At 57.2% G+C, this 21,492-nt stretch overlaps 6 protein-coding genes across 6 annotated transcripts; 2 read left to right on the forward strand and 4 right to left on the reverse strand.

Annotated features, from left to right (window-relative positions):
* Positions 1-27: 27 nt before the first annotated feature.
* On the reverse strand, positions 28-1,811 carry QBC33DRAFT_570998 (uncharacterized protein; the record flags this gene model as incomplete). Its single annotated transcript, XM_060430588.1, has 5 exons — positions 28-949; positions 1,003-1,181; positions 1,244-1,302; positions 1,365-1,693; positions 1,769-1,811. 5 exons carry the CDS (start codon positions 1,809-1,811, stop codon positions 159-161), a joined length of 1,401 nt encoding a protein of 466 aa, XP_060282505.1. The 3' UTR covers positions 28-158.
* A 373-nt stretch (positions 1,812-2,184) lies between these two features.
* Positions 2,185-3,795, forward strand: QBC33DRAFT_542422 (uncharacterized protein). The gene is made up of 3 exons (XM_060428271.1): positions 2,185-2,743; positions 2,795-3,323; positions 3,477-3,795. The coding sequence occupies exons 1-3, from the start codon at positions 2,606-2,608 to the stop codon at positions 3,584-3,586; spliced, it is 777 nt and encodes a 258-aa protein (XP_060282506.1). The 5' UTR covers positions 2,185-2,605; the 3' UTR covers positions 3,587-3,795.
* A 1,709-nt stretch (positions 3,796-5,504) lies between these two features.
* On the forward strand, positions 5,505-8,576 carry QBC33DRAFT_116092 (uncharacterized protein). The gene is made up of 3 exons (XM_060421942.1): positions 5,505-6,033; positions 6,094-6,569; positions 6,630-8,576. Exons 1-3 carry the CDS (start codon positions 5,941-5,943, stop codon positions 8,287-8,289), a joined length of 2,229 nt encoding a protein of 742 aa, XP_060282507.1. The 5' UTR covers positions 5,505-5,940; the 3' UTR covers positions 8,290-8,576.
* A 376-nt stretch (positions 8,577-8,952) lies between these two features.
* On the reverse strand, positions 8,953-11,231 carry QBC33DRAFT_542434 (plasma-membrane choline transporter-domain-containing protein). The gene is made up of 5 exons (XM_060428272.1): positions 11,130-11,231; positions 10,719-11,036; positions 10,590-10,647; positions 9,589-10,513; positions 8,953-9,499 (listed from the first exon to the last, which is right to left on the reverse strand). The coding sequence occupies exons 2-5, from the start codon at positions 10,989-10,991 to the stop codon at positions 9,145-9,147; spliced, it is 1,611 nt and encodes a 536-aa protein (XP_060282508.1). The 5' UTR covers positions 10,992-11,036; positions 11,130-11,231; the 3' UTR covers positions 8,953-9,144.
* Positions 11,232-11,277: 46 nt separating this feature from the next.
* QBC33DRAFT_115869 (phosphoinositide phospholipase) lies at positions 11,278-13,708 on the reverse strand. Its single transcript, XM_060421941.1, has one exon. It carries the CDS (start codon positions 13,507-13,509, stop codon positions 11,662-11,664), a length of 1,848 nt encoding a protein of 615 aa, XP_060282509.1. The 5' UTR covers positions 13,510-13,708; the 3' UTR covers positions 11,278-11,661.
* Positions 13,709-14,687: 979 nt separating this feature from the next.
* Positions 14,688-20,360, reverse strand: QBC33DRAFT_560201 (uncharacterized protein; the record flags this gene model as incomplete). The annotated part of the gene is made up of 2 exons (XM_060430039.1): positions 14,688-20,218; positions 20,312-20,360. The coding sequence occupies 2 exons, from the start codon at positions 20,358-20,360 to the stop codon at positions 14,688-14,690; spliced, it is 5,580 nt and encodes a 1,859-aa protein (XP_060282510.1).
* Positions 20,361-21,492: the final 1,132 nt, after the last annotated feature.

A 21,492-nucleotide genomic window follows, 5' to 3' on the forward strand; every position in this document is an offset into this window, starting at 1 on the left:
CAAGCTCATAATTTAATACACAGCTATAATTACTAACAGGTTACAAATCCTCCAAGCTCATGCTACTGTGTATTATACATTTGGTTTGGAAACGGGGTGATCTGACATTACGAAACAATTTGAAGGAAGCAACATCTGCATCGCGGCTTGCGAGTCTATCATTTCACCAAGTCATCAGTCCACATGTCGACGTTCTCGATATCGTACAGCATGTCCAGTTCGCGCTCGCGCTCGCTCTCACGCTGGGTCATCAGATGGCGCTTCAGCGTTTTGGCCGGGCGCGATTCCGCGTCCGAGATTGGTCGGAACACACGTTTCTTCGAGCTATGGATGGCCCGCGCTCCGACCGAACCGCCCGAGCCCTCTGCTCGAGGCGGCGTGGCTGGGTCCATCTGCTCCTCCCGGTGCTCGGTGGCCTGTGTCTCCTCGTCGACTCCACTGTCGGGCTGGCCTCGTGGGCTCTTAGGTTCAGGAGTTGATGCCGCCGAGACTGAGGCGGGACGGCTCGAGGCCATGATGCCTTCCCCGTGGGCGATGGCTACGCCGTCCTCTATGCGCATATCGAGCGCGTTTTTGACGCCTCCTCCTGGGCTCACGCCCCACCGGCCGAGCCTGGAGCCGATGTACAAACAGTTCGATCCACCGTGGAAGAAGACGGGGAAGATGGTGGAATCCACTGTTGTCCGCTTGGATTGGCGCTTGGGTTGTCGATATTTCCGCGTAAGTTGCAGAGACCCGGCCTCTCCACCATCAACCAGCGACAATTCAAAGGTCCAATAGCCCCTCTTCAAGCAGCCCTCGAAGAGCAGGAACTCGTAGCAGCGATGTTTCAGAGGCATTGCGCCCTGGTTGTTGTCTTCGGGGGCTCGAAACGGATCACATATGATCTTGACCTCGTCCTTGCCGTTGAAGTATATCTCTACCGACTTGTTGCCGTGCTGTTTGAGCCCTCTGAATGTCAGCGTTGATCTGGCAAAAAAGTCAAGGGAACTGGATCATGACCTGCCTGATTCATGAGAAAGAAAGCAGTGTCGTCCCAGACTCGGCCCAAATTCCTCCTGTTGCCACTGGTTGGCTGCTGTAAACACTGCACCGCGAATATAGCTCCGCGCTTCAGAAACTCGGTAACTGTGAGCTGGTTTGCGGTCGCGTAAGTGGCGCCTTTGGCCACATTGAGAGTCCTAACCAGGTTAACTATCGTTGCAATGGAAATGAGTGGCCGAGTGACCATATGGAATCCTACCAGCTCCGCAATGTGTCCACCGGGAAATCGTCGATGGAGAGGGGCTCTGGGAGTCCGGCCTCGGTGCAGTGTTTGATAACGCGCTTCTTGAGAGACAGATTTCGACACTGCCCCCACTGACCATGACTCTGCCGCCTCCCCCCAATTTGGCGAACCCGACCATTTTGGCACTAGAGACTTCCAACGGCGCTCGAAACGCTTTTTCGAACCGATGGTTCACCGTGTCTTCTCCGAGTCTGACTAGGGAGATGTGGTCGTCGGCGTGGATGTAGGGAAGGCTGACGTCTTGGGGCTGCTCCGGACCTAGCATCTTCTTCTTCACGTTGAAGTTGTCCAGAAGTTGCTGGGTGATGTTTGGTGAGATCTCCTCCACTCCATATTCGTCCTTGAGCTGGCGTTCACACTCCTGGCGGACCAAGAACTCCCAGTACTCGCTGCCGCCATAAGCACCTAAATGCAATTAAACCGTCAGAGGCCGACAACGCGGATGAGTCTGTGGGATTGTGGGGAAAACAGGGTGCTCACCAAAGGCATTGTCAAGCCGGTAGAATGCTTTGCCATCAATCATGTTTATCGCGACACCGCCCTATAGCAACTGGTCAGTCTTGCCGGTTAGGGTAGGAGGTTGTCTCCGGGGGCAGGGGCATTCAGCTATCCAGGCAGGAGCATTCAACTATCCAGGCAGGGGCATTTAACTGTTAAGGTAGGAGCATTTGGCTAGCAATAGCTGTCACTATTGCTAAAGCACTCTTGCCGTCGCCGTCTCTGCTGCTGTTGCCATCGCCATTGCCGTCGCCGTCGCTTTGTTTCGTGCTGGCAGCTGGTCTTTTTCATGCTCCAACTGTCCAAATATTTCTGGCGGCCCGGAACCACCTGGCCTGCGCAGCTGAATAGCCAAATGACCCTGCCGCGGAGACAAGCTCACTGACATAGCCCTCCAAGCTGGTACCTACCAAGGTACCCGACCTTACCTTGGAAGTCAGTTTGGTTATCAGACTCAACGTAGATTTTTCTCCCTCCTCTCCTTCCACTCTGCCAACCCAAGGATTCCCTGCGGATCTATCCAAACCAACAATCCACAGCTGGTAGCCTTCTAAGGACATGGCATCACTATCAGGCGCCGATCTGTCCGACCCCCGGCTCTCAGAGGACGATGCGAAGGAAGCTACGGCAGCTGAACTCGATACAATCCTGAAAGATTGGAAATCATGCTACCTCAAAATGAGCGACTAGGTCTTTGCAGCCATTCACAAATACAAGACCGACTGCGAGGGACTGTCTGAGAGGCGCTCGGCAAGCATTTTGCGGTTGGGAAGTCAGTTCCCGGGCGCTGCGCATGAAATCGAGAAAGAACCCTGGCGCATGATTCCGGCGAGCAGTGTGATCGATGTCCGGGCCAGCACTCGTTTCTCCTTCTCGCCCGCCAGGCCGACGAATAAAGGCGCAGGCTCCCCACCGACTATCGTGGTTGTGCGAAATGCCCCACAGGTAAAGCCCGAGGCACGTTACTTTGGTCCATCTTCTCAAGTACTTGTCTGACGTTTCTACTAGGCTGCCGGTGCACAGGATGCCGCTCAACCAGTCACTCAACCAGTCGCTCAATCAGTTGCCCTTCCGGAGGCTGACAGAGCTCCGCCAAGCCAACCAGCCAGCAACGCAGTGCCTCCGCCTGCTGAGATGGCGACGAGGGTCGAGGAGCCGACCATAGAAACCCGCCAGGCCCCCGTCGAGATCACCGACTCACAGGGTGAGGCATCATCGGAGCTATCATCGGAGCTATCATCGCTGTCGAGGTCTCCGTCACGGGGATCCAGCCCCGAAAACATCACCAGCAAATCGCACGGGTATCCTTACGAAGATAAACGCCCAATTCCAAACACCGCCGTGGCGAGACATTATCCCACGCTTTGGGTATTCGGAAACAAGAATGACCGCGAGCCACTCGTGCTAAAATGTCCAACCTGCGATACATGCATCGACGAAGACCCGTATAAGTCCGACCAGGCAACGGACCATTTCAAGGAATGCCGCCTCCCTTTTGAGAATGTGCAGGACTTGATCAACAGATATGCAACCCGAGGTCAGTGTAAACCAGTCTTATACCACCGTTCCCCCATTCCCCCTGGCTTGCTCAAATCTCCTATTTTGTTATATTTCTCCACATTTCCATTCCTTCGGGGGGCATCTCTTCTTGGCTAACTAGGTACCTACCTAACCTATTGGTGATTTGTAGTCGTCGCACATGCGGGCCGGATATTAAGACCGGAATGGGCCGAGAAGCATAACAAACGGCTTGCTAGCAAAAACGACAGATCTCGGAAACGGAGACAATGCAGAGTCTAGACTAGCACTGTCGCTAGTGGAAGACATTTTTGCGATGGAGTGGAGAGATTTGGGGGGGACAACACGATGAGATGAAACAAATGGATGAAAGTTGTGCGTGAGGGCGTTGTTGCATAGCCCTTGGGCGATTTCGTAGTCGCGCAGTTGGGGGTTTGAGTTGTGATGGATAGGTAACCTAAGATCAAGTTTACCAAAGTTCTCGAATCTCGTTCTCTAATATTAATTATTAGTAAAGCCGGAAGTCTGCAGGTGTGTGGACCCCATGGCAGGCTCAACAGACTTGACACGCAGCATTTGGTCTGAAAGTCCTTGAGAATTGAACGAGGTATCAATTCTGAGTCAATCAATGGCAATGTCCAGAGTTATGAGATGAACGCGCAACAATCCCTCCACTGCTAACAATCGGACCTCGAGCATGCCAGAAAAATACCGAACCCCCAATGATATCTGCTAAAAGGTAAGATACGTAGAGGGCAATGTGAGAATAAAGCGAACCCCCCAACCGAAAAGAGGCATCCATCAGCTCACATCTATTTTCCCCCGAATCGTTTCGCAAGGCCTCGCCGCCATTTTGGTTGGGCCTGCAAAAAGGAAAAAATCCATCGTTAGCGACTAAGTCTTGTCAACGAACTGCATTAGGAAGACGACCTCTTGCTCGGGGCTCATCTGTGCCGGCACCATCGGGTTGTCTTCTCGGGCCGATGGGTCGGATGGCTGGGCTTGAACAAATGGCTGGCCCTGGGCGGGCGGCTGGTCGCCCATTCGTGGAGCTGGATCGGTTGACTCCTCCGGCAATACGGGGTTGTCGTTGTCGTTGTAGTCGAAGTGCTCGATGAAGCGCGAGGCCCTCCCACCGGCATTGCTCTTGTTCTTGCTGGGCTTCTTGCGCTTGATGAAGTCGACGGCCTTGCTAAATTGCTGGCCCATGTTGAATACCTGCGTACCGGCGGGTACGTGATGTCGGGCGGGTATGGGGGCTTGGCTGCGGCGACCGAGTCAGTCGATGTTTATCCGCGTGGGAGAAATGCGAATGAAGAGCTCAGACTCACCCTCGGGTTAGACTGGATAGATGCTGAACGGAAGCGATGCAGGCTTCTCGAGAGAATTTGCGACTGAATCTTGAGAGTGTTGGATTTGATAGCTGGCCGGAGGAGAAATGAGGTGCTGCAGGAAAGAGATTTTGCTGCCTTGATCGCAAAAGGCGTACCAAGGTACCCAAGGGAAGTTATTCGGTGTAAGGTACCTCTAGCAAGTGAAGGGCGGGAATGGAAGGTTCCATAGGCGAAGGGGAGAGTCTATTGGCATACCTCGAGGAAGGTCGTGGCAAGAGCGACCAATACACGACATACATCTCGACGAACTGCCTCGGACAATGGATATCAAACAATGGATCTTGAACCCATGATTGAGATATAGACAAGACATGGTCTGTATTTGCCTTACCCTGCCTTGCATGACATGACCGTAGAAGTGCATTGTCATTGGGAATGTGCCCCTTAGGTCTTCCCAAATAGGGGCATTGTCTATCGTGGGAAGGACGTCTATGCCCCTATTTTGAGCACACTGGGACACACGTCTTTGGCAGGATTTGTCCAAGATGAGTCCCCCCAACGGAAAAGTCTCAAAAGGTAAGCAGGTTTCTGGCTTTCATTTCTTTGTCAGGTACCCATTCTGTCTGGATTCCTCGACCAAGTAAGCCATTTGAATAGGTACTTTTCAGCAAGCAGTTTGAGGAGACGCCGTTTTTGGCAGGCAGAGAGACTGTGGATCCGGCCATGGCATTAGGCGGCGGCTGCAACGGGCACTTCCAATGCATATTGGGAAGGGATGAATTGCGGTTGTGTTGGACGGAAACACAACCTAGGTTCCATGCTGAAGCGAGTTTACTGTGCAGTGCCTCGGTACCTAATTGAAGAAGGGACCTCAGGGGGTTTTCTCTTTTAATCCTTCCTCTTCTATTTTCCATCTTCTTCTGATCATTTCCAGATTCCATTGGCAGGACCTAAATTCCGAGTAAGACACGCAGTAAGGTGCATTTAGAGTAGTAGATGGTGACACACTGTGTACACCGTGTACATTGGTTGCCGTTCGCGGCTTATCGTTCGTAATTCGGTAGCGATATCTGTTCATCGATCGCCTCATTTTAGCTCCAAAGCTCGTCTTGACTCTCCATGCACAACGTCTGGTCTGTGCCCCGCTTCCCACGTCTGATGTTACGGACGGGGGGCGGGAACGCTGTCTTGGAGGAAAATGTAGGGAATCCCAGTTGGCAGCCGTTTCTCTTTATCAAAACAGTTCCGCAGCGGATAGACATGTCTTGATCTTCTGGTAAACCACTCCAATCTACTGCAGCTATGCGCATCGCCGAAATGGAGAGCTATGTGACGACGTTCAGGTCGACCAACTCAAAGCCGAAAGAGACTTGCAGGCAGTGCAGATACCGCAAGGCAAGCACGCGAGTCAAGCATTCCACCAGACTGTGCACTAACCATTTCCTGTAATTCAAGGTTCGATGCGACGGAAGAGCAGGAATCTGTAGCAACTGCGAACGCCTTTCTTTCGCCTGCTCCTTCTCCCAGGCAGCCTCGGAAGGCCACCAAGATGCAGATGCCCTGGGGTCATCTCCCGTCGAAGTCCGTCCCGAGAGACGCAGGGCAAGCAAAGCGTGTGACGCCTGCCGAGAACAGAAGGTCCGCTGTTCCAGCGACGTACCGCAGTGTTTGAACTGCAAACGACGCCGAGTGCAATGCACCTACCCGTCGTCCACGCGGAGGAGGGCACGGGACCGGGAGCTGGGTGAGAAAGACGCAGAGGCCTCCGGAAGTCCCGCCGCGTCAAGTCCGGCCCACCTGGCAACACCCATCTCTCCCCGCCCAAGCACCGGGGAACCCGAGGAAGGTGGGTCAGACCACCACCCTGACCACCACCCAGACCACAGTGAGCCCACCGAGTCCGGCGAACACGGCGAGGTCGGTTCTTCCTTGTGAGTGGATCTCCCCCCCCGCTGCTGACCGGCAATGATTGGTGTGCTGACGGCTAGGAGCGACCCTGACCCCCCGGCGCCAACATCACCTATCTTGGTCGATTACTTCTTCGACGTTGTGTACGCCCTGCCTTCTTACGCATTCCTGTATAGACCCAGGACGAGGCAACGGTGGATAAACGGCACCCTAGACGAGGCATTGCGACTCGCCATCTCCGGAGTAGCCTTATCCCATCAGGATGCAGGGCGCAAGGCTGGTACCAGGGAGCATTTCTTGGCTTCGCAGTGGATTCGAAGAGCGGAGCGCATGGTGTGGGACAGGCTAGAGTCGCCGACAGTATCGCGCCTGCAGGCCCTCCTACTCGTCATTCTCTACCAAATCGACAGTGGCCAGTTTCAGAGAGCGTTCATGTTGCTGTCGCTTGCTGCGAGGGCCGCAGCAGCCATGCGACTGAACCACGAGCGGTCCGACCAGCACTCGGCGACTCTGGAGGTGCGGCGCCGCATCATGTGGTGCATGAAGCTGGCGGAGAGATACTTCTGCATCGGCCTGCCCGAATTCGAGCTTTGTCCACTGGAGAATATCTACCTGAGGATGCCCAGTTGTGAGCGCGACTTTGCGGAGGGAAGCGCCGGGGTTGACAAGGACGGGCCTGGAGCATATCCCCTCTGCATCAGACTGGAACGACTGCGCCGCGATATCATGAGGCTGACCAGATCGCTTGCCTTGTGCGAACAGCCCTTCCCATCGATGCCCAGCCTCGTGCAGGATTTTGAGGCCGAACTCACGGCGATAGGGGAGCAGATGGAAGGTGGCCCGACCCTTACGATGGAGAAGCTGTCCTGCATCCTCCATAGCCAGTGGCTCCCTCGGCACATGCTAATGCACCTCTCCTGGCACCAATGCCACTGCGATATATATCGCCTGTTCCTCGTCGATTACCGAGAGGCAGCCCCAAGGGTGGTGCTTGACGCGCTGGACCCTTCCTACTTCTCTCATGCCGAGTCATTGTGCTTCCACCACGCCACTTCCATCATCCAGATCCTATCGAATCTCAACCAGCAGAGCACACAGCCCAGACTCCTCGAGTTCGACACGGCAATCTGCGCCTACCAGGCTACCCGACTGGTGCTATTCCTCTCGCGGACCGGAAAGAGCGGAATCGTGCGCGCAACCGAGGAGTTCGCCCTCAGCCGGGCCGAGCTGTGCCTGGCGGCGCTGAAGCGCTTCTTCCCGGGCTCAATAGTCGTGAAACCGATTATCGAAGAGATGGGCCGCGCCATTGCCGCTTTCCCATCTCCGAGTAGCGACGAGCCAGAACAGCTGCCTGACCCCGAACCCAAGCCCGGGAGACGACTGGAAAGGCCCCCGCAGCAGCAGCTTTCAGCGGCCGCTAAAGCTCGCCAGCGACTCGCGATTCACAGCCTACTCCGCCAAGCCGATTTTTCGGACGGGGACGACGACGACACGCCGGTCGGGCCATACCCAAGGACGGTGGAGGCCGGCAATCCTGGCCTAGGCTCTACACCCGTGGTAAACTCGCCAAGACCCGACTTCCCCAAGAGGCAGCAACCACCCGGCGTCACGGTGGCGAGCCGGACACCGCCAGACAGCGTCTTGTCGGAAGGGAGTGATAGCCAGATCTCGCCGTATTCTCCTTACGTCACATTGGAATGGCAGGACCGAGACTGGCTCTCCAAAGGGTTCGGCTCCCGTTGACAACCATGATTTCTCTGTTCGTAGAAACGATCACATCTTTTCCATCTCATGCTGGAACGAATTGTGAGTGCCGCTCGGGGGGGCGGGGGCGCGTGGCCCTCTTGCCCAGGATGGGATGCCAATTCGGGCTGGACTTGTGTCGTCGGGAGGCCACGTCTCAACCCCGGCGACCTGCTCAACGAGAACACCCTACAGTACTGGGATATATCAATAAGGGGGGTATCATCAGTGCGTTTGTGAGGGGTCCTCAGACAAACGAGCGCAGAAGACGATCCAACCGGGTTAGAACTTTTCCAGCGCGTGTCCTCCTCTACCTTTCCAGGACTACGAAACTAACTTCGCGCACAGTAGCCGAAGAACCGTTACAACAGGTAGAGGGATGTTCCATGTCGATCCAGAGCATGGGATCGGGAAGGTGGTTGGCGTTTTCGGCTTGTCGCATACATGGCGGGAACAGGAGGAGTTTGTGGCGTTGAGCCCCTGATCATAGGCTCTCGGTAATTGGTGTCTGGCTGGCTGGCATCCTGCAAGCTGCCGGACGGGCTGACTGACTGATAGTGGTGAGGCGATGTCTCAGTCGGCTTCATGGGCTCGATGTGACATTGAGTCACATGGCGGAATATTTCACGCATTTGGATAACTCAGCATGGATGGCTTGGGGAGCAATAGATGGACCTTGGAAGGCATGGGATATTGTTTCTAAAGTTGTAAGAATTTATTATGCTTTCCTAGCACGGTTTTAACTAGCCCCGGTAATCTTTGGGGACCGCAAACATATGTGCTCGTCACCATTGGTATTAGTCAAACCTTCTCCATCCGACACCATCATTACCCCCCACAAGCAGCCCCAACCCCTCACGCGTGAATAGCCTGCTGCACGCGCGGATAAACCTGCACCATGCGATGGTACAGGTCTGGGTGGTCTCGGATCATGACCTCGGGGTCCCACGCGGCGGCGACGAAGATTGTGTCGACGCCGCTGCTGATCGGGGTGGTGAAGACGTTGCAGATCTGCAGGCCGATGAGGAAGGCGAAGGCGACGATGACGGGGGTGTAGCCGCCGTCGATGTTGTAGGCCGGTTTCGTGTAGACCAGGTACAGGTAGGCCAGGAGGGCGCAGGCGTAGGCGACAAAGGTGGCGCCCATGCTCAGGACGGGGCCGACGAGGCAGTCGTTTATGAGGGCGTCGATGCCGCGGTCTTTGATCATCCTGGGGGCCCAATGTCAGTATATATATATATATATGTGTGTGTGTGCGTCTGAGTGTGCAGATGGGAAGAGAAGGAAGAGAAAACCCACTTCCAGGTGTCCTTAGCGGCGGCAAAGTATGACTTGCCGTAGAGGGCGATGTGGGAGAAGGCGTAGCGGTTGAGGAACTGCACGGCCCAGTCGAGAATGGATATGAAGCAGCGGAGGACGCAGAAAAGAATGGTGCTGACGATGTTGCCGTCGGCGGCCGACTGCTGCTGGGCGACGGAGCACACCTGGCGGAGGAAGTTGATGATGGCCACGATCAGGCTGCCGAGGCTGATGCTGCCGAAGCTGTAGGTTAGCGCCCGCTTCAGGGCGCCGCGCGTCACCTTTGTTGGGTAGCTGCGCGAGTTGAAGTACCACGACCCGTACACGCCCGAGATGACCACATGCATGGTGTTCTTAAGCACCTCCGAGATCCAGTAGGCCGCGAAAGTGACGAACACCACGAGGCCGATCACCTTGGCCTGGCTGCAGCTGCCGACGCCCTCCCGACAGGCCTCATTGTTCTGGTTCGGGTCATATTTGACGTACACGGCGACGAGGGTGACAGAGTACCAGGCCGCGAAGACCGTGGCCAGGAGGCCACCCACGGCGCTGACGAGGTAGACGTGGCCGTGCTGCTTGGCGACGTCGATGGCCGTCTGGAGCATCAGGACGCTGAAGGGGATGCGCTTGATCCAGGTGATGAAGCAGATGACCATGAAGGCGGAGAAGAGGAGGAACACGATCCCGCCGGACCAATAGCGCCGGGACAGCATGTAGATGGCCGTCACCAGCCCGAAGAGGATGTTGAGGATCCCCGTAATCCAGATGAACTGCTTCGTGAATCTACGAGCTAGCCACATGTAGCCGTAGCTGAGGACGAGGGCCGTCACGAGGACCCAGGCGAATAGGATGATGGTGTGTGTCGTGAGGGTGAAGGTATTGAGTTGGTTACCGAGCCCACCAGTGTTCTGATTCCTCGTAGCCGCTGCGAACACATTATTGTTAGCGAACTGAAACCTCCCCATTCGCATTTACTGCCACTAGTTACCAAGGCGTCGTACCGTAGCCTTGGAGCGAAAACGCCGATACCACAACGAAGCCGGCAAAGACTAATAAGAACTTTTGGAGAACCAAGTCAGCCAGTGAACAACATACCATCCCGAGCCCGAGCCCCTGAGGAGAATCCATACCAGTATCCCGGCCCAGAGATCGTTCCACTTGGGCTTCTGTACCGCAAACGCCTGGTCAAAGCTGGGTTTCTCGCCCATTCCGTTGGCGTACGGCACGCTCTGGTTCTGGTTTCCATACTGGGGCGGCGGGGGTGGCGCGTTTGGCGGCTGCTGCGAGTAGTAAGGGTCGTTATTGTTGTTGTAGTTATTGTAGTACCCTCCCTGCTGGCCCTGAGGGGGCGGCTGCTGATAATACCCGCCGCCATACTGATCGTAAGGCGGGCCACTCGCCATGATCGATGTCTGTGACGGATCGTTCGATTGTCTGGCTATTGGGCACTGTCGTTGAGATCCGTCAATTTCCGGTGTTTACCGATATCTGGGGTCTCGGTTTCTCCAGCGGGGAAGCAAGGCAATGCAGGCCGTACGCACCTTTTGATGCGCGAGCGCCCTTCGATGATAATGTCAAAGGCTTCTTCTGTAACAAAGATGCTTGCTTTCGTGGAAGTGGGCAAGGCAAGGGAGAACGGGGTAAGAGGTTTTCTAGTCGCAGTTGCTTGGCAGCTTGGCCGAGGAATGTGTGTGGAAGCTTGCAACCAATGTATGATGTAATGTGATTGATCGACACGGCAGCTACGCCAAAACGAGCCAAGGGTCTTCCCTAGCGTCGATATTAGCCCCACAACAATCTCCGGGTTGGCTTTCCCGATCGATCTGTCTCTTGTGAATGGCCTCAGATCGGCTCTTCTACGGCGTACAGGGTATGCAAAAGCCGGCATGAAGAGATTACGAGTAGACCTGGTAAGTTTTCAAATGGCAGAGCTGGAAGGGGTCTCTGAAGTGGATGAATAGCAAGTAGGTACCGATTAGCATTGGACTTCGAATGATTAGGTGGTAGGTAGGCATTCATTCGGGCGGCATCATTAGGTGACCCGAAACTGCAAACCGCGAGAACTTGTGCGGATCACCCATCCACATCCTCGACCTCGAACTTCACAAGCAAGCTACACCTCGTCTCTCTCCCCTTGAGATCCAGCATGCGAATGAAGCACCAACCATCAACCACATACAGGACCCTCACAGCCGCGACCGCAAGCACGGGGTTCCGCGCGAAACTAACATCATCCTTGACCATCATGCGCAGGAAGACAAGCTCATCATCGGCATCAAACTCCCACTCCAGCGCGTCGTCCCACACCGGGTCCGCCGCCCGCGGGTTCTCACCCCGCCGCAGGAAACCCCCCAGCCGAGAGTGGTGGTGCTTGTACGGCGCCGTCTTGCGCTTCAATCGCCCGGCGGCGGGGGCGGCCTGCACGAGCGAGCATGTCAGGTACGGTCTCGCCTCGTCGGCGCGGGCGGCGGGGACGGGCACGTCTGTAGCGCCGGCAACGCGCAGCCTCAAGCGGCGGCGGCGGCGTGGGCGTCGGCTTAGAGAACCCAGGTCGGCGCCGCCGGGCCGCAGGGACGCGGGCTTGAGCACGTAGCCGTCGGTGCCTGCGAAGAGGGCCTCGTTGAGCTGCATCCCGGACTCGAAGGTCTGCCAGTTGAGGGCGCAGACCTGTGCGCCGACGGCCCAGAAGGGGACGGGCCGCAGGTTGCGCGACGAGATGCGCGTGCCCTTGGGAAAGACGCGCATGAGGTGGTGCGCGTTGTGGCGCGCGATGTCGGCGGCCCGGGCGGGAAGGTGCGCCGCCAGCCCGGACTCGGACACGTTGATGAGGTGGTGGTGCGGGCCGTTCCGAAGCTCGCCCGGGTCGAACCACGTGTTGTTGCACGGCTTCACAGACTGCGCGTAGATGCCCAGCGCCGCGAGCTCCGGCACGATCACCGCATTCGACGCCGCCTTCTTCGCTTTCTCCTTGTAGGCCTTGCGGGCGCGCTTCCGTTCCTCATCCTCCTCCTCCTCCTCTTCGTCCTCGGATGGCACGGGACTGCTAGATTCCTCGTGGTCCCCCTCGTCTTTCGGGAGATGATACTCAACGATAACCACGACCTTGGACCCCAGCTCCTCAAGCCGGACATGCTCACCAGACCCCGCCTCCTGCTCGCGATGGCCCTTCTCCCTGACCTCCTTGCTCAGCAGCCGGTCGCCCAGCACCTCCTTCATGATCTGCACGAGCCGCAGCTGCCCATGCGCCCCGCAGTGATTCTCCAACGACACCAGTATCGGCGCCGGCCGGTAGCCCCTCCCCGCGGCCTCCGCCTCGGCGGCCTCCCGATCCGCAACATCGCGAATGGCCCCGCACACCTCGCGGAACGGCACGCTCGAGACGAGCGTGTACCCGTGCGTCACCCTCGGCTCGTCCACGTCGTCCTCATGGTCCCACGCGTCGATCTCGATGCACCGCGACCCCGCGCCGAGGGCGGCCCCGTACGCCGCCGCCGACGACTTGCCGTACAGCTGGTGCGCGCACAGGTACGTGTTGTGGCTCGAGCTGACAAAGTACTCGGGCAGCGTGTGCGACCTGTCCGTCAGGGCAGGAGGGACGCTTGCATGGGGCCTGTCCACGAGGGCGCGCAGAGGGGCCGTGAGCCGCCCGGGGTCGAAATTATCGTCATCATCATCGTCATCGTCGTCAGCCAGGCCGGCACCCCGCTCCGACAGGACGCCCTCGCGCACGAGGAACGTCCTTAGCGCGTGGCTCACGCGAAGCTGGTTCCGGGTGATGTCTGACTCGCGGGCGCCGTGGCCGCCGCCCGCGATCGTGTCCGAGTCGATCTCCTCGCCGAACTCGTCCGAGTCCGAGACGTCCAAGTCTGCCTCCCGCTTGAAGGGGTTCAGCTCCGCCAGGCGGGCCGTGAGGTCGGGCATGGCGAAGGACTGCTCCGGGTCTGCGTTTCCGGGGGTTCTAATGGCAGTTGCAAGGTTTGAGTTAAACACCGCACTACACTGCCTTCAATTCTTATTCAAAGAGAAGAAGAAAACACTATTATTGCTGTACGAAACTATTGTTGCGTTCGAGAGGTTTTCAGCTGGTTGAGGGGTCGGGTGGGGTTCAAGCTGACGCGCCAAGGACCGGTGTGGTGGGTGAGCTGCTTACTTCCTGTGACCAACATCCTCAAAAAGCGGCCGACATGAAATCATCTCCTATTACGCCCTGTTTAGATCATTTTGGAACAGCTCATCTCGTGACCGTGTGATGGGTTGGCTGTGAGGCCCTACGACCAACCTTAAGGTCACTGACCCCTGACGTCAGCTTATTTTCACTCCCTAAAAACGCCAGTCAGGGGGATCCAGCTGTGTTCGCCGAGGTCGTTTTGTTGCTCCCATCACGACCACGTCCATGCCAAGCATATGTAGTGTTCGTTCACAAATCCATAAAATAGAGGGTGTTGAGCTGCTTGTGCTAGAGAGCAGCAGTGCACGCATAATAGGTTCACATAGAGACAGAAGGGTAGTGGACATCGACAAGGGGCATAGCCTGGGGACCAGGATTAATGTATCCGTGGACGATGCGAGCTGAGTGTGCGCCATCATGCTTTGGGACTTCAGATTGACACAACACACATTCCAATTCAACCAGGGCACTGCATGTGACAGCATGTTGGAAGCCTGTCTAGATCGCCCTGGCTTACCCTGATCACCCAGTGAGCCCTGAGGAAGCTCTGAACCTATCTCATGCTATGTGATATCAACCCAAAAAAATGCTTGTAAGGGGTAGTAATTCCGTTTAGACAGACAAACCGACCTCCCAAGTAAAATAGTTGACGAAAACGGAAGGCAAGGCACAGGGTATGGCGGGAAAAGATTCGAGAATGATGATGCTGATGATGATGATGATAATGATGATAATGATGAGCGATAATGATGATACGAGGAACCGACGCCGACCCGCGACCCCACAGGATATTTGTCTAAGAAAATGATGCAAAAGATTGAAAAGCAGATGATTATGAACAGCAGTAATGCAAACAGACAAGATGGCAAAAGATGGAGCTGCACAGCAAGCAACCAACGAAAACAAAACCGGGCCCATCCCGGTCCAAGTCTCACAGCCCGACGATCTCGTTCTGGCCCAAGAACGTCCTGGCCAGATCATCGCCGCCGTGCTCGGCGGCCTTCATCCAATGGATGGCGAGGCACATGAGGGCCGGATCGCTCCTGACGTCGCCGACCCCGGGCCCGTCGCTGCCGGGCCCCGTCCCAGCACCGCCCACGCCGCCGCCCATTCCCAGCCCGATGCCGCCGCCGGCCTGGCCCTGACCGAGCCCGCGTCCGCTGGCCGCGCCAGAATGGTACCTGTTGTTCCCCGAAGAGCCAAGGCCGGACCGAGACGCCCCGCCGTACTTCTCCATCACGGCCTGCTTGAAGACCTCGCGGGGCTTGCTTAGCGGAAGCGTGGTCCTCTCGACGAGTTCCGAGTTACCGAGGTAGAAAATAGCCAGTTCGCGTTGGGCCGTGGGATCCCCCTCTTTGGCCGTTATGGTCACCATCCGGGCTGCGTCGGCCAGCGAGTACGTCATGAGCGGCAAAGGAGGAGGAGTTGGGGGGTTTGAAGCAGCATCCCCTTGTCCGGGTGAGCTGTGGCTGATTCTAGGCCCCTCAGCGGCCGTCGACGACGAAGCCGTGCTGCCGGGCCTGTTGTTGTTCGGGCTGGGAGACGGATCCAAGCCACCGCTTCGCGTCTGCGTGTACACCTTGACGACCTCGTCTGCGACCTCGACCATGGTTTTGCAAACATCGTGCTTGAGATTCAGAGCCGCGAGGCCGGCGTCCCAGAAAGCCTTACCACGCTCCGTCTTGTCCAGGATAGAGGCGGGCACAAAGGCCGAGATGAACTGCAGGTCGCGGAAGAGCGTTTTGGGACGCAATGACGGGTCACGAAATAGGGACTGCAGGATATTCGCAATCGCGTCCGTGTTGGCGGGGTTCGTCGTGCCGACTGAGCGTGTGTCGAAGTTGCCGGCACCACCGCTGAGACGTCCCGCGTGGCCCGGAGCGGAGAAGACCGGGTGCTGTTGTAGCGTGTGCGAGCGCCTCTCTTTAACGTTATCAATGGCTTCTTCGAGGGGCTTCGCACGGCCCGTGCTGGAATTGACGGTGTGATCATCCGACGCCGAGGATGGAGAGCCGACCTCCAATCGAGCCCACGCCAACCTCGACTTCCGTGAGCCCGATGTCAGGGATGCGACAATGAGATTCTCCAATTCGAATAACGCATTCAGCTTCGTGTAAGGGTTCGGATGAACACAGAACATGCGCAGGAGTCGTTGGTAGGCCTTTGTAAACGGAAACTCGGGCATCGTGTCCTTGTGCGGCTTCTGGGAGTTTGTACGCGCAGAGACGGTGTCGCTCGTGGCAGAGCTGTCATTGCCATGGCTGCCGGCCGACTCGGGAGCCAGGCACGGGCTCTGGATATCAGAGCCGGCCTTATCGCTGGAGGTCTCGGCGCTAGCAGCCCCACGCAGTTTCCCGAGGCTCCTCCTTTTCTCCATGGCCCGTTGTTTCAGGGGCGCCTTGGATGACTTCCGCGCCGGCTTCGGTGCCCGCCGCCTGAGCGCCTCTCGGCGATCGATACATTCCTGACCGAGACCTTCGAACCAGCCGTCTGTCTCCGACCCCCGAGCAAAGACCAGATTACCAAGATCTGATAGTAGCAGACTTGTGAGAGTTTGTCGAAGCTCGGTGAGGAAGCGCGCCTTTTCTTCCGAGATGCGTTGCTGATAGACAGTTTCGTTGGACGACGCCGATGTCCCGGGCCGGCCGGCGGAATGATGGGACTGAGAGGGAAGGTGTTGATGGTTTGGCTGCGAGAAGACGGCAGAGAGATTTGTGACACTCGTGGTCGGTGACTGCGCCCTGGAAGCCGCCGAGCTCGGGGCTATCGCGGCCTGGAAGGGCGACCAGAATGTCGTCGACGAGTCGATGGTATGGACCGGAGATGAGACGCCAAAGTAGTCCTGGCTATCTGTGATGTCGGATAACACAGTGCTGGCCCTTGAGAAGCTGAATCGCCCCGAGTCGAACGAAAGCTGGCTGACATTGTGCGCCGACATGTTCCTCATATCCCTGGGTATGGTGATGGGCGGTCTGCCCACGGATCCGAAGCGGCGTTCGGGGTCGCTGATGACACTGCTGGCTGCATCGTCCCAGCCATGGCTTTCTCTATCACGCCCGCCTCGCCCGCCTTCCATGGCTCGCCTGTCTCTGAGATACAGCTCGCTCGACCACAGGACCGGCGTATCGACGATGCTGTCGCCGACCAGCTTGTTGATGCAGTTATCGACCTCGCAGCAGAACCGATGTATCCTTTCTTCCCCACGGCAAAAGTTCTCGACGCTGTACTGAAGGAGCCACCGCGACGTCTTCTCGGCCTGGTCGTCAGAGAGCTTATTTGGTCCACCCTGGTCCTCCGACGCGGCGAGGAGATCCATGATCTGCGACTCGGTGCGGAACAGATAGTTGGCCGTGGGGCCGCGGTGCGTGTGGTTCCGCGTTCGTTGGAATGAGTCCCACTTCCGAGGCATTCCCATGGTCTTCAGCGCGACGGCGATATTCCGGCTATGCTCGTACGGCGCAGAGTTGCGAACGTCGGTGACGTACCACATCTTATCGCGCAGGGCACGGAACCGCCGCATCATGGTGTCGATCAAGCCTTCTGCCCGCTCCTGGCTTTGCTTGAGCCATATGAGCCAAGCGTCGTACTCCTCGATCGCGGAGGCTGACCGCCGGAGTGAGTCCCTCGGACCACGGGAGAAAATGTTCAAGAGCGTCGCAAATCCATTGCGGCGTAAGGAGTCGGATGACAGCATGTTCAACTGTTGGAGGGTCCTCCAGTATAGGTGGGCGGCGACGAAGTCGGACTGGGCCCGCGATTGGGAAGACGCCGCTTTCAGCATATCAACGAGGACAGGGGACGATTCCAGCTTCTCTTCATCCCCAAGCCCTTCCTTCCCTTTGCTACTCCTAGGAGGGCTCCCCGCTTGGCTGCTTGCGATACTCTCCAGCCGTTTACGGTACGGGTTTCTGCTGCCCATGGTTCTCCCAGCGGTAATAATCCTGTTTTTGGACCTGTACTTTTTGAGACTCGAGGCTCGATTACTGAATGTCTTGGTCTTTGTGTCACCGTCACCCGGGGTCTGGGGGATCTCGAAGTCCTCGACTAGTTTCAGGATTGAGTCCCGGAGCTGATGGTAGCTCTTGTCCAGTTCTGGCCTGTCATCCTCGGTATCCTCGTCCTCGGTATCGCTGGTCGACGAGTTCTCCTCCTCTTCCACATCCTCGTCCGGATCATATGTCATGTGGGTCGACAAGGTATTTCCGTCGGAAGAGATAAACAAAACGGCCCAACGCTCGGCACAGGGGTGGCACGAACCATAGACGACATCCTGACCAAGGATCTGGGTCATCTCGTGCATCGCAAGCCGAAGACGATACCCGTCATCTTCGTAGCTGCTCGGGCGGTTCTGGCTTCCCTGGTCTAGAATAGGCGGTGAGTAGCGATGCGGGCTTCCATGCCGTGGCTCATCAATGAGTGGCTCCCTGGAAGTGGTAGCCTCGCTGACCATCGACCCGGCACTGGTACTGAGAACCGAAGCCGTGTCAAAGGCCCGTGACATGGGCTGAGAAACGATGGAGAAAGCGGAGATGGACGGTGCTCCCGAGCGCAAGCTGCTGGATTGTGCAGACTGAGGCCTCTTTTCAGGAAACAGGGCGTTGACAAGGGTGGCCAGGTCAGCAGGGCTGATGACCAGGTACGGATGGACCTCGACCGTCTCGCGCAGAGACGTGATCGACCTCGCCGGGAGGAGCCTCGGCTTGGACTTCCGGGAGTTGGAGTGCTTGAAACGACCGATTATGCTGTCAACATGAGCCTTCACCTTTGGTGGCGTGGAGACGGGGGATTTGGTCCACAGCATCTCGACCACATCTCGCTGGGCACGCAGAGCGACCTGCTTTAGGATTTTCTGTCGTCCGTACTCGGTGATGTGGTAGTCGGCCATCATTCCGTAGCTCTCGGGATGGATAACCACTCCGAGGAGCCAGACGGAAAACAGCCATTTGTAGACGAACCACTTGCGGGTGCTATCCACGTATTTGCTATCCAGTTTCTTAAGTATCTCGTTCCCAAGCTCGATCAGGCCCTCCGGGATTCCTGTGGCGTCCTCGTCGTCGATGACGTCGAACAGCTCATCCGTGGCACGTTCATAGAACTCCTCGGCCGCGATCTGGTCCTTGGATGTCCAGTCGGATAGGTTGAAGCGCGTACCATGTTGGTCCTCTGCACGGTCAAGGAGAAACGCGCCGTCTTCCAGGATCTTCATCAGGTACCATTCCATATTGGACTTCCCGGACCAGTCACGCATGGCCACCCAGGCGTCAATGACCGCGATGAGGATGTTCTCGATGCCTGGCTTCTGCTCCGAGATCAGCTTTGCGCACGTAGTGGCCCAAATATTGCTTCTCCTCTTGTCCTCTGCGCTGTCAGGGCCCGCAGAGTTAGCAAAGCAAGTATGGATGAGGGCCGATAGCGGATCATGTCTCTGGAACGAAAGGAGCCGCTCAATGGCGCTACGTTCCTGCACCAGGTTGCGGTTGGCAGACGGCCCGGTCCCCCGTGCGGACGGACGGTTGTGGTATGGAAGCACCGACTCGATAGCCTCGAGGCCTTGGTGGAAGCTGGTGAGGGCGGTCAGCTCGGGGAGATCCAGGGACGCAATGCGGGTAGCTAGATAGTCGGGATTAGTCCTAATTTGCGTGAGGAGGTTCAAGAAGGTCTCCCGGGCCGAGGCGGAAATATCATTAAGGAAGGGCGTGATAGATCCAACGGCAGCACCGCCTCCGGCAATAGATGCTGTCGGCGTATCCATGCCATCCGTCGAGCTAACACTGGGAGAGTGCAGCAACTCCATATCCGGCTCAAGAAGCGCATAGCGGCGGGTCTCCTCGCAACTCCTGCGGACATCAATCACGGCATTATATAGAGAAGCAAAGATTTTCTTGTCATCCCCACGGAAACAGTCGACGAGATTCCGGTGGGCCAACTCGCCGCATCGCACCAGTCGTGCCGACAGGGCAGTGGATATCAGGCTCCGCTGCAACCGTATCCGGGTGTTGGCGCGCTTGCGCTCTTGGTACTTGGACAGGCGGACCAGGTGTGCCAGCTCCTCCAGCGTTGTGCCGTCGGGTTCCTGATCACCGATGTGGTTCGTATACAGCGAGGGATCCGGGAGGAGGGGACAAGGAAAATTAATATCCTGTGACTGGCCCACGGGGCGAGAAGGCGGGCTGGCGACAGTCTCTAGGCTATCGGAGGAATCCCGTGGACCGGGGCCTGGCGCGTCGGAAGAGGGGATCGTGGCCTGGGCGATGACAGGTTTTCGGCTTGCGGTAGAGCCCGGGATCAGCTGGGTCGAAGAGCGCCTCGGGAGGTCCTCACTGCGCCGAGAGTGAGACATGGCGGGCTCGGCGGTTCGGGTGGGACTTCTCGATGTGAACCGGCGGGGAAGGGCGAGATCGACATGGTCATCGGGGGACGGCGTCGGAGATCGCGAAGGGCGTGTCGTGGAGGGAGGTATAGCTGCATTTCAAGGGCATAAGGATCAGCACACTGGCAAAGGTCCACCACCACCCAGAACAGAGCTTGTAGCTAGCTCTCTTCTCTCCAACCTACACGAGTGAATGGCGACGGGCGACGAGAGGGAGCGTTGCATAGAGATCATGTTGAGCCCATGGGCGTGGAGGCGGCTCGACTGCGATCACCCAAGCACTACCAGCTGGGTGCTGATAGCGACGGGACGGACCGCTTGACTCGACGGGGTTGGCTTCTCCGGGTCGGGCTTGCGCTTGATTAGGGGGAAGGCCGCACTGTAGCTCAGGGCGACCTAGTCAGCACTCGATCTCCCCCAGGAGATCTTCACAGTTCGCGGCCGACGATGTAACTTCAAAGCAACCACATGGGGTGGTTGGGAGCGAGCGAAGGGGGGAGCGAAGGTAATGCGGTGAGTCGAGTTTCTAGCTCGTGATGCAGAAGCAGCATCTACTACTACTGTCGTACGAGAACCAGCGGCATAAGCAGCACAGCACAGCAGCGTGGGGTAACCTAGCTCCCTGCCTTACCAACCGAACCCAACCTAAACTTTTAAGCCGCTACTCCGCCGGCCGCATGTGGACACGCGCTTTTCCACACACGGTCAAGGCGGGGAGTGGGACGGAACCCCTGTCGCTAACGGTAGTGTGCAGGCCAACAACCTCGAGCGGATTTTTGCCCGCCTGAACCTGCCTTCCTGGACGTGATCAAATAGCAGCCGTTCAACCAGCGAGCCAAAAAGAGTCATCTTAACTCGTGTTAACTCGTGTCTCCTGGTCCTCCTGTTGCAGCGCGACAACTCCTCTAGCGGGGTTGTTTGGTTGCCTACTCAGCACTCTGCCCCAGTAGGAAAGGGTTATGCCAGGGTCCAACAGGCACTGGCCAGGTGCAATGAGCTGAGCGATTTTGCACAAGAAGACCAGTACGGAGGATCGATTGCGATATGCCAGCTCATCAGAACCAATCCGTGCCATTCGTGCTTGCGCGCTTTTCCTAGTCCTCTCCATGTACCGCGTGGCAGGTAGGTATGGACAGTACCTACCTACTTGGTAGTTTGTCCTCTGGCCCTGTGGCAGCGCGCCACCACCTCGCCATGGGTCCATCGACTCCATCCAATCCCTAGCCTCCACGATCCCAACCCTCCGCAGATGGCAAGATGGCAAGGAAGGTAGCGTCGGCTGCGAGTACTCCCTTTCTTCCAATTCAGTTGCCAGCTCATCAACCGCCAATCAATCATTGCCACCCGCTCTCTCTACCCTCCCGTC

This window comes from Phialemonium atrogriseum, assembly GCF_030411735.1.
Source record: "Phialemonium atrogriseum strain 8032-3 unplaced genomic scaffold QBC33scaffold_16, whole genome shotgun sequence".
In the NCBI taxonomy this organism is placed as follows: Eukaryota; Fungi; Ascomycota; class Sordariomycetes; order Cephalothecales; family Cephalothecaceae; genus Phialemonium; species Phialemonium atrogriseum.

Bases quoted from the DNA above. Each gene is read 5' to 3' on its own strand.
- QBC33DRAFT_542422 (XM_060428271.1), top strand. From the start codon at position 2,606: ATGATTCCGGCGAGCAGTGTGATCGATGTCCGGGCCAGCACTCGTTTC. The intron at 2,744-2,794 runs GCACGTTACTTT...CGTTTCTACTAG, and splicing joins CCCCACAGGTAAAGCCCGAG to GCTGCCGGTGCACAGGATGC. The intron at 3,324-3,476 runs GTCAGTGTAAAC...GGTGATTTGTAG, and splicing joins CAACAGATATGCAACCCGAG to TCGTCGCACATGCGGGCCGG.
- QBC33DRAFT_116092 (XM_060421942.1), top strand. From the start codon at position 5,941: ATGCGCATCGCCGAAATGGAGAGCTATGTGACGACGTTCAGGTCGACC. The intron at 6,034-6,093 runs GCAAGCACGCGA...CTGTAATTCAAG, and splicing joins GGCAGTGCAGATACCGCAAG to GTTCGATGCGACGGAAGAGC. The intron at 6,570-6,629 runs GTGAGTGGATCT...GACGGCTAGGAG, and splicing joins GGCGAGGTCGGTTCTTCCTT to CGACCCTGACCCCCCGGCGC.
- QBC33DRAFT_542434 (XM_060428272.1), bottom strand. From the start codon at position 10,991: ATGGCGAGTGGCCCGCCTTACGATCAGTATGGCGGCGGGTATTATCAG. The intron at 10,648-10,718 runs GTATGGATTCTC...GTTCTCCAAAAG, and splicing joins ATCTCTGGGCCGGGATACTG to TTCTTATTAGTCTTTGCCGG. The intron at 10,514-10,589 runs GTACGACGCCTT...ATGTGTTCGCAG, and splicing joins GTTTTCGCTCCAAGGCTACG to CGGCTACGAGGAATCAGAAC.
- QBC33DRAFT_115869 (XM_060421941.1), bottom strand. From the start codon at position 13,509: ATGCCCGACCTCACGGCCCGCCTGGCGGAGCTGAACCCCTTCAAGCGG.